The 16,617-nt window shown below is 34.4% G+C and overlaps 1 protein-coding gene across 1 annotated transcript; it reads left to right on the top strand.

Moving 5' to 3' along the window:
* The first annotated feature begins 1,788 nt into the window (after positions 1-1,788).
* On the top strand, positions 1,789-4,813 carry LOC134697851 (uncharacterized). Its single transcript, XM_063560140.1, has 3 exons — positions 1,789-3,301; positions 3,816-3,957; positions 4,657-4,813. Exons 1-3 carry the CDS (start codon positions 1,789-1,791, stop codon positions 4,811-4,813), a joined length of 1,812 nt encoding a protein of 603 aa, XP_063416210.1.
* Positions 4,814-16,617: the final 11,804 nt, after the last annotated feature.

Genomic DNA, 16,617 nt, shown 5'->3' with positions numbered 1-16,617 from the left:
ACATGGGATCCTGTAGACCGCCCATGCGATCCTGTAGAAAGTCCTCTAGTATATTCATTATAAATAAACAACAGGGGATCTTATAGAATATCTTATCTTAGATGTTTAATTTTTAAATTATAGAATTATAAAAAAAAAGGGGGGTCCTTTAGAACGCCCTTTAATATATGTGCATGAAAAACACACAACAGGAATCCTTTAGAACGTCTTATATATAGTAGATATATAATGTTCAGACAACATGGGATCATGAAGAACGCCCAGGGGATCCTGTATTACTACCGGTAGTAAATACTTGATAAACAAACAACAAGGGATCCTATAAAACGTTATATAGTAGATATATATTTATTTCTATTCCGTTATATTTGGAATTTCCCTATTCTATTTCTATCTTTAGACTTGTGGTACAAGTTTGGCTAGTATGTAAATCAGAGGTGGTCTGATGTTACTGTTGTTTTCTGCACGAATATTTCGAGGGCGGTAGTACGGGTCGGGTTTTATAGGCATATATAAGTCCTGATTACGTTTGATTATTATCGATGTGCTCGAGTAACTTTGATAGACGAAGTTAATGTTAAGCTCTGCATAATATGTCCGAGGAAGGCTCCGACCATGATGAACGCCGTGCTACTACTCAACATGCTGAAACTAGTAACGAAACAGAGTTAAGTACGGACGGGGCTATTTCGCTTTTTACGTCAGCTTTAAACAATGCTTTAGAGAAGCAAAAACATTCCTTGATTAATCATTTCGAAGCTCGTTTAGGAAAAAGTGTTAAAGCAACCGGTGTCGATCAACCAGAATTTGTATTCCATAGTGAGGGAATTAAAGTGCAATATTCGTTTAATACCGAGCGTCTGGAGAGACTTGCTGCCGTTGAAAGTTGTATAAAGCTTGGAAACGCTTCCGAAGTTGGTGAAATCATTTCCCAGGAAAAGGAAATCATCCGTAAGCGTAACAAAATTCTAAAGATAGCCGACAAGCATGGATGGGACACGGTTAAAGAATACTTGGATAGTCCGTTGGCCGACAATAAAGAAGATGCTAGTGATTTGCGTGCTGCTATTTCCAGGGCTTCTCGTAAAAGAAGTTCCAAGCCGTACAGTAAACCAGAATCTTCCAATAGTGGTTCCAGAAAAGGAGAATTCAATTCCAGGAGTTTTTTTTTCGTGGCCTTGGCCAAGTCAGTGATACCGAGTTCTCCAAAGCAGGCAAGTCAGAAAGTTACAAGTGTTTCTATTGTAACCAGCCCGGGCACTTTGCAAGGAACTGCCCCGAAAAAAGGATTCCTACAGCGACAGTTGGTGCAACAAAGTTCCAGGAACAGAACACAGGAAAGACCCAGTAACAAAACAGATACAGACATAGATGAAGTTGAGTATTGTTTTCAATTTGTTAACAAGTATGAGAAAAAATCTGGTCAAAATCTTATAAATGTGAAAGGAAATTTAAGAAAACATGCATTGTTTTGGAATAATGTACTTAACGCTAATGATTTTATTATGAATGTTATTAATTTTGGTTATAGAATTCGTTTTCTGAGTGAACCACCGACTATTTTTCTAAGTAATAATAGATCCGCGTTAAAACACTCAGAATTTGTAGAAAATTCTATTGAAGAACTTTTAACTAAAGAATGTATAAAAGAAGTAAATCGACCATTTGTCGTTAATCCACTTACTGTGTCGGTAAATAGTACGGGTAAAGAAAGATTAGTCTTAGATTTGAGGCATGTTAATAAATTTGTCAAGAAACAAAGTTAAATTTGAAGGAGTTAAAGAAGCTATGACATTTGTAAATTTTAGCGGTTTTGGATTTAAATTTGATTTAAAGTCTGGTTATCACCATATAGAAATTCACCCTGATCATCAAAAATATTTAGGATTTTCTTGGCAATATGGTGATACAGTGCGTTATTTTACTTTTTCGGTTTTGCCTTTTGGACTTTCATCAGCTGGTCATATATTTACCAAGACAGTACGTGTGTTAGTTAAATACTGGAGATCTTTAGGATTTCCCATGGTGGTTTATTTAGATGATGGTATGGGTACAGCAGAAAATTTTGATACATGTTTTGAATTATCGAAAACAGTAAAAAATGATTTACTGCTTTCCGGTTTTATTGCTAATACAGAAAAGAGTGTCTGGGAACCAGTACAAAATATTGATTGGTTAGGTTTTGTTTGGAACTTTAAAGATTGTACTTTAGAAATATCGCTTAAAAAATTATTTGCTTTAAAGCTGGTAATATCGAGCGTAGTAGATGGCAAAACTATTTTGACTTATAGATGTATTGCTAAAATATGTGGAAAAATCATTTCTATGATTCCTGCTCTTGGTAACGTTTGTCAAATGATGACGAAGCATATGCATATGTTAGTCTGTTGTAGATCTGCATGGGACGATGTCATCCCTATAAATGACAACATTTTGAAGGAACTAAAATTTTGGTATTTTGAATGCGAGTCATTATCTTTCCAACGCATTGTACCTATAAATAGAATACCACAGCGTGTAATTTTCACTGACGCTAGTCAGTATGCCGGAGCAGGGTTTATAATGAATGATAACAAAATTGTACATTTTATGTTTGATGGTCATGAAAGAAGCAAAAGTTCTACATGGAGAGAATTGAAAACTGTAGAAAAGAATATTTCTTCTTTTAAATCTGATTTAACAGGAAAATTTGTTAAACTTTATACAGATAACCAAAATGTAGTACAGATTGTTAAAAAGGGTAGCATGAAAGTAGAATTACTAGATATTGCTTTAAGCTTATTTCATATTTGTTTGTCACATAATATTTTCTTGGATGTTGAATGGATACCTAGAGATAAAAATACTTATGCAGATTATCTGAGCAAAATTTTTGATTATGACGATTGGGGTGTTTCCTATCAAATTTTTATATGTTTTGATAAATTATGGGGACCATTCACATGCGATCGTTTTGCAGATTCGAAAAACAAAAAAGTAGACTATTTTAACTCTAGATATTATTCACCGGATACTTCCGGGGTTGATGCTTTCGCATATGATTGGTCTGCTCATAATAACTGGTTAGTTCCACCAGTTTGTTTAGTTAGCAAGTGTTTAAATCACATGCGATTATGTAAAGCTAAAGGCACTTTAGTTGTACCTAAATGGCCATCAGCGTTATTTTGGCCTATCTTAGTGAATAGGTTTTCAGACAGATTTAAATCTTTTGTTATAGACTTTAGAGAGTATGTAAAACCTATGAACTTTTTTACAAAAGGTTCACAAGAAAAGAGTATATTTGCACAGAGACCTTTTAACAGTAATGTATATGTTTTGTTGTTGGATTTCTCGAAGTATTGAGATTTATACATTGAATGTTGTATACAGACTGTAGTTGATTTAGTTTTCTGCGATGGTTATTTGCCGCAGTTATATCAGATATGAGGCTATATTCGAAAGAACGTTAAATTTAACATTGTGATGTTTTAACTGCAACAATTAGATATGTCATTGTTAACATTGTTGATTAATTGTTTATGAATACAGTGAGGGTTAATGCCACTGTATTTATATAAGTATATGACTTTTTTAAATACTGTGAGGTTGAATGCCACAGTAAGTGTGCGAGGAAAATGCCGCATTCATTTGTTTGCGAGGAAAATGCCGCACTCATTTGTTTGCGAGGGAAATGCCGCATTCATTTGTTTGCGAGGGAAATGCCGCACTGGGTTGTTTGCGAGGGAAATGCCGCATTCATTTATAGTAGTAATGTTAATTATATTTACTTTGTTTATAGTTATTACTTGGTATTCATTATTATATTTATTTTACAGATCAATGGAAACAATTTGAGTGTTATGCCAATGATTCACGATTTGCCAGTATCATACGAGATTTACCCTCTTTTGTCGAATCGTCTAGATCAAATTCTACAATTAAGAAATACAAGTGCTATTTTAAAAAGTTTGAAAAATGGTGTGTTTCATGTTCACTTGAGTGTTTACCAGCGACAACTACTACGATTGCTATGTATATAGGTGGACTCATTCAACAGGGATCCAGTGTTGCGATTTTAGATGCAAGTTTTTATTCAATAAAATGGTTTCATGACTTTAATTTCAAACATAATCCTTGTTCAGACAAATTCCTTGGTCTTATTTATGAAGGAGGAAGGAGATTGTTAAGTAAACCTATAAACAAAAAAGAACCTATTACGCCAGATATATTAAGGAAAATTGTTTTAAAGTTCGGAGATTATAATAATCTCAAAAAATTGCGTGTAGTAGTATTATTTCTGTTAGGATTTTCTGAATTTTTGAGGTATAGTGAATTGGCTAACATTAAAATGAATAATATTGAGTTTCAAGTCAGTCATGTTAAAATTCGCATTGATAAAAGCAAAACTGATTTATACAGAAGGGGTAATTCTGTTGTTATAGCTGCAACAGGTACAGATTTATGTCCAGTTTTTTGGTTAAATAAGTATATCAATTTAGCTGAATTGAGTAAAAATTCTGATAGCTATATTTTCAGAGCACTGTCTTTTATGAAATCGAAAGATGTTTATAAATTATGTAATATAAATAGTCCATTGTCCTATACCAGAGCGAGATAAATTTTGTTAGAGAGTTTATCAGATATTGGTTTAGATAAGCTTAAGTTTGGGCTTCATAGTTTGAGAAGTGGTGGCGCTTCTACGGGGGCTAATAGAGGAGTCTCTGATAGGTTACTTAAAGTCCACGGTAGATGGGCTTCTGATAAATCCAAAGATGGGTATATTAAAGACAATTTAAAATCTCAAATGGCTGTTTCCTTGAATCTTGGCATATAGTTCTCAAATTATTTATTCCTTTGTTTTATCGAAGTTACTGCGAGCAAACAAACCTAAGGTATGACTTGTCTCTTATTTAGCCATGTATTTAGTATAGAAATGTTTTAAATTCGGACGAATTCATGAGGGAGAATTTAAATTTATTTCTATTCCGTTATATTTGGAATTTCCCTATTCTATTTCTATCTTTAGACTTGTGGTACAAGTTTGGCTAGTATGTAAATCAGAAGTGGTCTGATGTTACTGTTGTTTTCTGCACGAATATTTCGAGGGCGGTAGTACGGGTCGGGTTTTATAGGCATATATAAGTCCTGATTACGTTTGATTATTATCGATGTGCTCGAGTAACTTTGATAGACGAAGTTAATGTTAAGCTCTGCATAATATATTACAGTTATGTTTGTATTGATATGTATTTAAAGGACATTGTGAATGTATATAGATGGAATTGTGGTATATTTTTGTAATTTGTAAAATGTTTACAAGATATTAAATGTTGTTTCGCTGAGAAAATAAGAAAGTTACTGCGAGCAAACAAACCTAAAGTATGACTTGTCTCTTATTTAGCCATGTATTTAGTATAGAAATGTTTTAAATTCGGACGAATTCATGAGGGAGAATTTAAAATGTTCAGACAACAGGGGATCATGTAGACCTCCCAGGGGATCATGTAGAACGCCATAACAGTTGCTTTATTATAAACAAGTAACAAGGGTTCCTAAAGAACGCCCTATAGTAGAATGTTCATACAACAGGGGGTCCTGTAGACGGCCCAGGTGATAAATTGAACTTCCTTTAATAAATATTTTATATCGAGACAGATATATTTTTTTATTCAAATGCTAACCTAGCAATTTGTTTTCAATCAATTCAAAGCCAGAATTTATTATTCAACATACGTATACATGCTTATTGAAGATGAATTCAGAATTGTCTTTGAGCAATTGTATATATACTAGGCCCGATTTTTTTAATGATCAAAATGAAGGCCAGATTAATTCGTTTCTTTAAACGCAGACCAGCCCCCCCCCCCCCCGCCCCCACCACCCTCTCACACTCCCGTAAATAGGAAATGTCTCGTGCCTAAGTACGTGTAACCCACATTTTTTTTCAATTTGCCTACAAGAAAGTACTCTTTTAAGCGGATACAAAAATATTATTAACTCCATAGTATTTTCAAAGCTATGAGACTACGTGCATGGGACATTTGCAGGTCTTTACAACATAATTAACATGTGTATTTTAAAAAAGAATCTGTATATATATTTGCGTGAAGAGGGCACAATGATCCTACTGTAATGCAGTATATTTTCCTATTTTGCATGTGATAAAAAAATAGATAAGCAAATTCATCTGAGTGCATGTTACATGAAAGTTAAGGTTCATCATAACAAATGGTACAAATATGGCCGTATTTTCACCTCAAAAACTATGGAAAGCCAACGGGGTCAAAATTCTTAATTCGTAACTTGTCAATTTGTAACTTGTAACTGTGTGATTTTTCAATTTGTATATTGATGTTTTGTAACTTGTCGATTCGTGAAATGTCGATTTGTAAATTGTCTATTTGTATGTTGATGTTTTGTAACATGTCGATTCGTAAATTGTCAATTTGTATATTGATGTTTTGTAACTTGTCGATTCGTAAACTGTCAATTTGTATATTGATGTTTTGTAACATGTCGATTTGTAAATTGTCAATTTGTATATTAATGTTTTGTAACTTGTCGATTCGTAAATTGTCAATTTGAATATTGATGATTTGTAACTTGTCGATTCGTTAAATGTCAATGTGTGAAATGTCATCGTTGTATTATGCTAACGATCAAATAAACATGTTTGTTTACTTTACTGGTCACCAAACCTGGGATGGGGTGTGTCACTTCTTGTATTAAGGTATAATATATAGATGTGTCGCTGGAACGGGCTTCCTTAACAACTTCGCAAATATATTACTGTCACTTGGCAGGAAATTTCTACTTAATGTTTAACCGGGTCAAAATAAGACTAAATACCTGAAATATAAGACGGTGCTTGAAAATTAATACTAATATTGTCCTGGGCCGCAAATTTTGACTTAATGTATAATGGGAGAAATGGTTTGAAACCCATTATTCCTTAATATTATAACCTCAATATGAATATTTCAGAAAATAATGTAATTATCTAATGATGTTTTAATATAAGAAGCAAATGGAAGATCAATCTTTATTTATTTGGCTCCTGAGTAATGAAGAAAAAAAAATGTTTTATTATATCATATTTGTACTTTGCAAAACAAACTGAATGAAAAAATATTTTAAATGAGTCACTTAGTTAATGTATACTATATATTAAAACTGTTTTTTAATATGCACTATTTTGTAATAAAATCTTAAGGAACCAGAAAACTAAACGAGGACCTAAAATGGACTACCAATATTTCCAACGTAGCCAAGAACGCAAATTAACACTAGTATTCCTGAGAAATTTGAGATTTTATCCATCGGAATGCAAGAAAACCGCATATATTTCAAGGTCAGGTCAATAATGGGATATCATATGGTCATTAATATGCTTGTCTGTCTGTCTGTTTGTTTGTCAGTTTGTTTTGATTTTGTATTGGTTTGTTTTAGTACCAATCCTATTGTTTGGATTTTAAACTAATAAAATTCTTATTCTCTTATTCTTATTCTTATTATGGTCATGCAATAGTATGGGGCAAGTACACATCTACAAACATCAATAAGTTTGAAAGAATACAGCGACAACCTGCGAGAGTTATAACAGGAGACTACAAATCCAGAGAAGTTGGTTGCGTCTCAAACACGCTCACCACTTGAGCGTCTTGTCTGTATGTCTTGTGAAAGTACAAGACATACAGACAAGACGCTCAAGCAAGAAGCTTATATTTCTGTACGAGGTGTTCGAGGTGCTGGTTTCTCAGAGCTATAAAACCAGTCAATTTAGAAAAAAAGCTCGTCCAAAAAAGAACACTGAATTGCTGCCAAGGGCCCAATTTACCAATTATCAGTCAAGAAATGTTGTGACAAAACATGCAGATAAAAAACTACACAAAGTGTTTTGAGATGTCAACGAGCAAAATACCACAATTTTCTAACTCATTTTTCGTAAAAACAGAATTCGAATGGAATCACCTTGAAGAAACTGTAGTGCCGGCGCACACTCAGCGTTGACAGGCGTTCAGAAACTGCTCTCATGTATCGTCAATATATCGAAGTTAAAGCCAGTATTTGTATCCACAACGTTTTCTACAGATCTAGAATGATCATGGTACTACTTCGAAATATACTAGGAGGTGTCCCCTCTGGATATTTTGTTAATGACCATGATCGTAAAACTATAAAACTGTTTATTTTTTACTACACGCTTCACCTACATCAAAATGAGAATGGAAATAGGAAATGTGTCAAAGAGACAACAACCCGACCACAGAGCAGACATCAGATGAAGGCCACCAAGGGGCCTTCAATACAGCGAGAAACTCCCGCACCCGGAGGAGTCCTTCAACTGGCCCCTAAACAAATAGGTATACTAGTTTAGTGATAATGGACGTTTCGGGGCCTTTTATAGCTGACTATGCGGTAAGGGCTTTGCTCATTGTTGAAGGCCGTACGGTGACCTATAGTTGTTAATTTATGTGTCATTTTAGTCTTTTTTGGACAGTTGTCTCATTGGTAATCATACCACATCTTCTTTTTTATAGTCATACTATAAACTCCGAATTATACACAAGAAACTAGACATGATAGAGGCAATTATCTCCAATATATTTACACTAATTTTATTTCTCCATGAAAATATTTGCACATAATTTGGGGTTTGGCTCAGGGGTATGTATTGGGTCCTTTTTAGAGTAAAATGGTAGCCTGGGATCCTGACTGACTGCTCGACAGAAGAGACAGGCGGAATACAACTTGGTTTGTGAATTGGATATTAGGATTACATTGTTACGAATTCATTGCAAATGATTTTTTAAAATTTTATATGACATGCAAATTTAAAAAAAAATAGCTTTATTGATTAACATCGTGAATCATTTCGGTTAGTTAACGATCTAATCGACAAAATATTAGATTTGGTAAGGTTGCCGGGCTATAAGGAGGCGTGGCACCGGGTGGGGTTCATATCGGGAGGACTGGGCGTTAAGCAGCTGTTGATCTCGAGGGACTTGTCAATATTTTGGTCATTTTAGTTGTAAATTTTTATAAACAGAAATCTGGTAGCGGCAATTTTTAAGCTCAGTTACTGACCAGAAGAATTCAGTAGGCATGTATATTAATATATATATATATGTCAGCCCTTTCCCCTCCTGTCAGAATAAAATGGTCAGATATTAGCCTTTTAGGATTATTAGAACTCGTTTATTACTAGTACAGTGAAACTTCTCTAAACCGGTCCCTCTTAATACCGGTTCTCCCTTCATACCGGCCAAAACCGCAAGTCCCGGCCGGCATGTATGTAAATACACGGTCAGGTATACCTGGGTTTTCCAGTAATGATGTAGCCTTTTATAACCGACTATATGGTATTAGGGTTTCTCATTGTTGAAGGCCTTAGATTGCATATACTTGCTTACATCGACTTTATTTGAACTTCGCTTTGGTGGATAGTTGTCTCATTGGCAATCATACTGTTTATTACCACATCTCCTTATTGTATTTACCTGAATAATCCAGTCGTTGTATTCCACTGAAGAACGACTATTGCATTAACCTCGTAATTAGATTATATCGCCATGATTACGTCGAGGGACTGAACTAGTTGGGATGCATTTTTATATAATTTCCGTTCTCGAACGAAAGTCCACGTCAGTAAATAAAATAAAACTGGGATCCTGTAAACATGCCATTTTTGTTTTGCTTTCTTTTAGACGCATTTGCTGTAATTTATAGATTAAAATTACTTTGGTATCTATTCCATATGGAGGTGCTCCTACGTACAGGAGGCTTATACACCGTAGAAGAAACCGAGCGCCATCTGTCGTCATAATGATCGTTAGCATAATACAACAATGACATTTCACACATTGCCATTACAGGCTATTGTCTCAGAATTTTTTTCCCCGATATACGTTATATAAAGGTATATAGAAAAAAAAAATCTGAGACGAGTGCCTGTGATTGACATTTCACGAATCGACAAGTTACAAATCATCAATATACACATTGACAATTAACGAATCGACAAGTACAAAACATCAATACCAATTGACAATTAACGAATCGACAAGTTACAAAACATCAATATACAAATTGACAATTTACAAATCGGCAAGTAACAAAACATCAATATACAAATTGACAGTTTACAAATCGACATTTAACAAATCGACAAGTTACAAAACATCAAAATACAAATTGACAATTTACGAATCGACAAGTTACAAAACATCAATATACAAATTGACAATTTACAAATCGGCAAGTAACAAAACATCAATATACAAATTGACAGTTTACAAATCGACATTTAACAAATCGACAAGTTACAAAACATCAAAATACAAATTGACAATTTACGAATCGACAAGTTACAAAACATCAATATACAAATTGACAAATCACACAATTACAAGTTACAAATTGACAAGTTACGAAGTAAGAATTTTGACCCCGTTGGCTTTCCATAAAAACTACTCTGTGTACAGACTTACCTCTGCTGTTTTGAAAGTTTTAATGCCTTGCATCCACTAGATATATGAAAGTTAAATGCATTTTGTGTTTAAGAAAGATATATAATCTTTCTTGGTTTTTGATGAGCATTTTTTTCCTCTCTGCAGAAGGTGTAAAAATAAACAAACACCTGAATTACTTTGATACTGTCCACTCACTGACTCAGATAAACTCTTTAACTCACCTAAAGTTATGAAGATACCTCTTGTCTATGTCAATTAATGACAATCAAAACAATACAAACTGGTTTTTTTACCTGAGGGAGCATCTCATAGTTATACCACAACTTACAATGTAGTTGATTTTCACACCTTTTGCATGAAGGAAAAAAAATGCCCATCAAAATCCAAAAGAGATTTTATCTTTCTGAAACACAAAATGCATTTAACTTTTTTATATCTAGTGGATGCCAGGCTTTAAAACTTTTCCAACTTCACAGGTAAGTCTGTACTCAGAGTAATTTTTGGCATGTAAATACAGCCATATTTGTTCGTTTGTTATGATGAACCTTAATGATTTGAATCGGGTTTTTTTTGTTGAGAATTTTTTTTTGTTGAGAATATTCAATTTTTAGAATTAATATTTTCAGAATCGTTTATAAATAGCCTATAAATAGAATATGCATTATTCATGAATCGTGACGTAGGGCGGTCTACGGGATTCCTTCTGCCGCTTACCTCGATTATAATATTATATTAAACAACGTTTCAAAAATAATAGCATGATAACTCAATGAATTTTCAATTAAAATAAATGATATAACATGTATAAGTTCTAAATCTTTTCTCTTATTTCATTATTTTAACAAAATATCATTATATAATCTAATTGAATTGTTTCGCTTAATATTGATTTTGACCTCTTGTACACGTTTGTGTCTGAGGAAATAAAATATTTTGTCTTTGTTGTCTTTGACAAACTATTCAATTATGTAATAATGTCTTGAAAATATACTGATAACATGCAAAACTTGATTAGCAAAAGCCAAAGTACCATTGAAATTCTCGAGAAATGTAAGCCAAGTTTTCATGTCCTCCTTCATACCTAGTGTCACTCGGATAAAATGATTTGGCCTTTGTATACCGCACATAGCATCACAAAACCTCCTGTTAAAAGCTCGAACTGACGGAATCGCTTTGGCACAAAAATTAAGGGAGCCAACTAAAGATTGAAGATCCCTTAGAGTGATTTTTCTTTTTTTTAAAGTCAATTCCAGTTTTCCCTTAACCTCTGTTAGTTTGTCTTGTGGTATCCGAATAACCATCTCCAAAGTGTCTATTTCTAATCCCAGAAAAGTCATAATACACGAAAGACCTAAAAAAAATTTCCTCCCGCTAGAGGAACTCCAATATCGCTGCAAATAGTCCTAAAATTGTTCATGAGATGTAAACATTCCCCCGACCGAGCTTCTCCGGCAAGCAGGAAATCGTCTAAATAATGCTCTATTGATTCCTTGTGCGATTGAAAACGGACCAACCACTCTAAAAAAACATGAAAACTTTTCGAACAGCGCACACGCCGCCGAACATCCCATTTGGAGCGCTTTCTGGAAATAAAAGTTGTCTTGAAAGCGAAAACCAAATAAAACAAATTCATCAGGGTGCAATATTAATAATCTAAATGCCGAGACTATATCCATTCGTGTCATTTCTGCCCCCTTTCCTAGTTTACAAATAGTGCCAAGAACTTTGTCAAATGATGTGTATTGCACAGTTGCTAATTGGGGGTCAATAAAACTATTAATACTACTTCCCAGTGGATAACTCAAATGATGTATCATACGCCATCCGTGAATTTTAGAGCCAGGAGGAGGCTTTTTAGCTACAAGCCCTATCGGTGATAAGCGGAGGTTAGAAAAAGGTTTGTTTTTAAAGGGGCCCGCTATTCGCCTTGCCTGAATCTCTTTCGTAATTTTTTTCCTCTAATTCAGACTCATGTTGCTTTGCCGAAATCAAATTTGAACTATTTACAGCTTGACGCGGACCCATGTAATTTACTTTAAATCCATTTGTAAATCCATCTAACAATATATGTGCATCAATTTTATTTTGATTTTTTTTTTTTAAATTTTAGTCTTAATCTTTCCACTTTAATCGGTGACTTTCCTAATTCCGTTAGCCTATAATGGCTATATGCTTCCTGGGACTGACGATGCGGACTTAAATCTGAATCCATTGACATTGTTTTTATAGCTTTTTTCCCTCCGAAAGTCACTCCGAAATGATTCATAAGGCTTTCTTTTCTCATTCTGACTGTTTTATGCAGTTTTTAAATTGCAAAACAAAGCTGCATGAGCACCCCCGCATTTTAAGCACCTATGAAAATAACGACAAGCTGAACGGCCACATATACCTTTATTGTTGTACAAGAAACATTTTCCTGCATTCATTTGAGATATTTGAGGTTCTTGTGTAGGAGTTACACCCTTTGAAATATACAGAAGCCATAACTCCATGTCTACACAACCCCAATTCATTGATGGATTTCGGGCACTTTTTAGTCTAAATTGTTGATCATAGGTTAACCAACCCATATCAGCACATTTGCCTGTCCCCAATTTTACATTATAAATATACTTCAGTAAACCCGGGGTACTACTAGGGTGTGCTGCTGTATAAATGCTAGTATAAATTAAGATAGCATCGAACCATGTATTAATGTCGGGACATTTTCTTTCCGGATTTTGGCTTTAAATTAAGATTTCCATTATTATCCATAACAACTGCCCTTGATTGCTCGGAATGAGAAATATTCCCCATTAATAATTTTGTCTCTCACTTGTTGTGAAATGTGCACCCCAAGGTCATCATTGAAACTTTTAACAGGGACAATATTATCATTATCGTTTACAAGTATGCTGTTATTAGTGAGATTAATACATGACAAATCTGTATCTGGGGTTGAGCAGAGTGTGGGTGTCCTCTGGATAGCCTCAATTGCTTTGGCTATTTGGTCCTTTAATTCTGGCACGATGCGTAGGGTGACAGTATCTGCCACCTGCTCCAACTCAGGACTCAGGCTTGCGGTCGGCTGCTGTTGGGGAACTCGCTGAGTAGTGGCATTCACACTTCCAGTCCTCCGGTAAATAACTGTTTCCCCATCTGAAGAATGGTGTGCGGACTTCCTGTTGGCCGTCGCATACGGGCTCCTAGTTTTCCGGGCCGTTCTTCCCATATTACTAGGCTATCACACAATCTGAAAAACTAATATGTGAAATGTGAACAACAAATCCTTTTTCACTTATTTCATGCAAGTGTGTACGTTGGTTTAATTCAGAACTTATATATATATCGATCCTCGCTATAGAGATCAATTAGTTATGCGTTTACAGGATTTTATACAAAACCACGCCTAACGCTAAATCCCACTGCAAAACTTACCAAAATTTTATCTTTACTGAATCTTATAAAAAAATATTTTTTTTACATTACATAGAAATATATTAATACAAAACCCAGAATTTACTCTGACGAAAAATGTCTGCCTTTTCTTCTTAAATCTCTGAACGCCAATGCAGGCGATATATTGACGTCACAGACGATATTGGTCCGCTAGGCCACATGACCTTTTTTCGAGAAACATAGTTTGATTTTCAGAAAATTGCAAACCTACATTATAAAGAAACTGTATAAAGAAAGGTAACTCGATTAGCTGAAACGTCAGCTTCACAGAGTTAAAGCAATCTATCCCATATTAGGATAGATTGAATTATTCACGAAATAAACTAAATGTAGCTAATATTAAGCAAAAGCAAAGCAATTAAAATATAAGAATAAGCATAAGCAAACAAAATGATAAGCACTAATAGCAAAATATTTAAAGCCAGGCTCAATGCAATGCTTGCCTCACACTAAGGCCTAATTCGTCTTTCCCTTTACATGCTTTATAATGCATAAATTCCATAATTTCCATTTGCTTTTTATTTATTTTTTTATTTTCTATTTTTCTTTTTTTCTTTTTCCTTTTTTTGTGCAATATAGATTCAGAAAGCAGCGTCCATGCAAAACAGGAAATCCGCATACAATTTGTTTGCGCTAGATTTTCTCTGAATGTTTTAGACATTTTTCAGCCAATATACACTAATAGATAAATGGGTTTTTCTATATTTTCATGGGCCTTACAGTTGTAAAATGTACACAGGGTAAGCGTGTTATTTTAATTTAGAATGTAATCGTTACCAGATTGATACTGGATCTTAAATTGTTCTATTTACAAATTATATAACATGTAAACTTTCTTCATAAATTAACGTCAATGAACCAAAATATGTACAACTGCTCTTTGCGTTCTCATTTTAAAACTATCTACAATTATTCTACTTCAAATATATACAACTGGTTCCAATTTGTACTTTTTGTTCTTGGTCAGTAACAAACTTGTCCTCCTGGCACAATTATGTACCCTACAAGTTGGCCACACATACTCACGCTTGTCCTATACATGTTGGTACTCTTCAAGCTACGACTTGTCTTAATGGTACATTGTGGTACCCTACAAGTGAACACACTTGTCTTGTACGGTAAACTTCATACTTGACAAACTACAAGTTGTACAATTCTAAAGAAGAGGATTCAACCTTGTCCTTTGTTGAATTACAATAATGAATGCAGTTCAATATTAGAGAATACTAAAAGGCACCAACCTGTTCTTTATTACACTTATTAGCATAAACTATAAAAGAGACAACTATCTCAAATATCCTTTCTCTAATTATTTCTAATTAAAACGTATCATGGTCATCGTCTTCGTAGCATCAAACAAAAGACAAAGAGCTAATATATGGAAGTGTTTAACGACCTTGACTGGCCTTTCAGCCCTCGCACGGTCGGCTCGGTGCCCGAAGGCGTTTGGTGAGCTTTAAATGATTTGATGCCATGGGTCAGGAACAAGTAGTGGAGGTCGCAATATGTAGACCGCCATCTTGGTTTTGGTGAGTTGATTTTTCTTTGTTTACTATTTTGATGTTTTTCTTCACTAACAGCTGCTTTCAGGGCCAATTTGGTCAGCTTGGCAGCCCGCTAGCCTCGATGAAGGAGTACTGGCAGATGAATCGTGGACGTAGTTCTAAAGATGACAGGAAGCGTTATCAGGACCAAAGCCGTGAGGCAGTAAAATGAAGGTCGTATCACCCAACAGCCTAGGATACAGCCCTCGAAGAGCTAGTATATTCGCTCCTGCTTAAATACCCCAATGGTAACCGTACCATTATTGAATGAGGGGTGTTCTACCTAAGTGCCTCCTAACTCGCATTACAGTTTCCTTCGGAACACCCCTTCACATAAGATCTGACCCAATATTTACCCGCGAAACTTCGTATTCTTTTCTATGTTTATTCAAGTTTTATACAATGTATTAAAATAAGGCTTCTGCCGAACTGTAACTAATATAAACAATTTAACCTAAGATACAAAAGCATCACAAAATGATCAACGACCTTTCTGAGTCTAGATAGATAATCCACTTTTTTTTTTAACATTTATAACATTCTACTTTCACTCTCGACAAGCTGGATTATCTAAACTCAGAAAGATCATTGTTCATAGTTAGTCACATAATGAGGGGGAGGTGGGGTGATTTTAGGTCTTCTGGACGGTTAGACAGATCAAGCTTCATGTATGATACCGTTCTGTTGTGTTAGTATAAATACGTTGCAAATTTTGAACTCAATTAAACTGATTGAAAAATTATGTCGTCATCATATTAAAATCAAACACAGTCCCTGCGGTTAGGAACTAAGTATCATTATACCATAGAATATATGAGATAAATTACAATCCGTGTCATGCCAACAACTGGTCTTAAAACATATAGGTTTATTTCCATATATCAAGTATATCATCATGAACATGATAGGAAATAGAAGCCCTAAAATATCGTATCACCTGGAGATATATATTCCTTTTCCGAGCCCTGGTCGAATGTTGCTACATAGAAATTAAAGATTAATAAGTGAATCGATATATTCTATTTCGATTGAAATTGGTTTTTTTCCTGTTTGCTATTTGTAGGAAATATAATTTTATATAGACGTGCACTAGTGTAACTAGTTCAACATAATTTACTATTTATAAGGTTTTATGTTAGGGGATAAGGCACGAGAAAAGATTTGGTGGTTTTAATGGATAGTGT

This window comes from Mytilus trossulus, chromosome 14 (assembly GCF_036588685.1).
Source record: "Mytilus trossulus isolate FHL-02 chromosome 14, PNRI_Mtr1.1.1.hap1, whole genome shotgun sequence".
Lineage (NCBI taxonomy): Eukaryota > Metazoa > Mollusca > Bivalvia > Mytilida > Mytilidae > Mytilus > Mytilus trossulus.
The sequence above is the reverse complement of the archived record's forward strand: the minus strand, read 5'-3'. Positions and strand labels throughout refer to the sequence as shown.

Bases quoted from the DNA above. Each gene is read 5' to 3' on its own strand.
- LOC134697851 (XM_063560140.1), top strand. From the start codon at position 1,789: ATGACATTTGTAAATTTTAGCGGTTTTGGATTTAAATTTGATTTAAAG. The intron at 3,302-3,815 runs GTAATGTATATG...TTTATTTTACAG, and splicing joins TGCACAGAGACCTTTTAACA to ATCAATGGAAACAATTTGAG. The intron at 3,958-4,656 runs GTGTGTTTCATG...TGGGCTTCATAG, and splicing joins TTTAAAAAGTTTGAAAAATG to TTTGAGAAGTGGTGGCGCTT.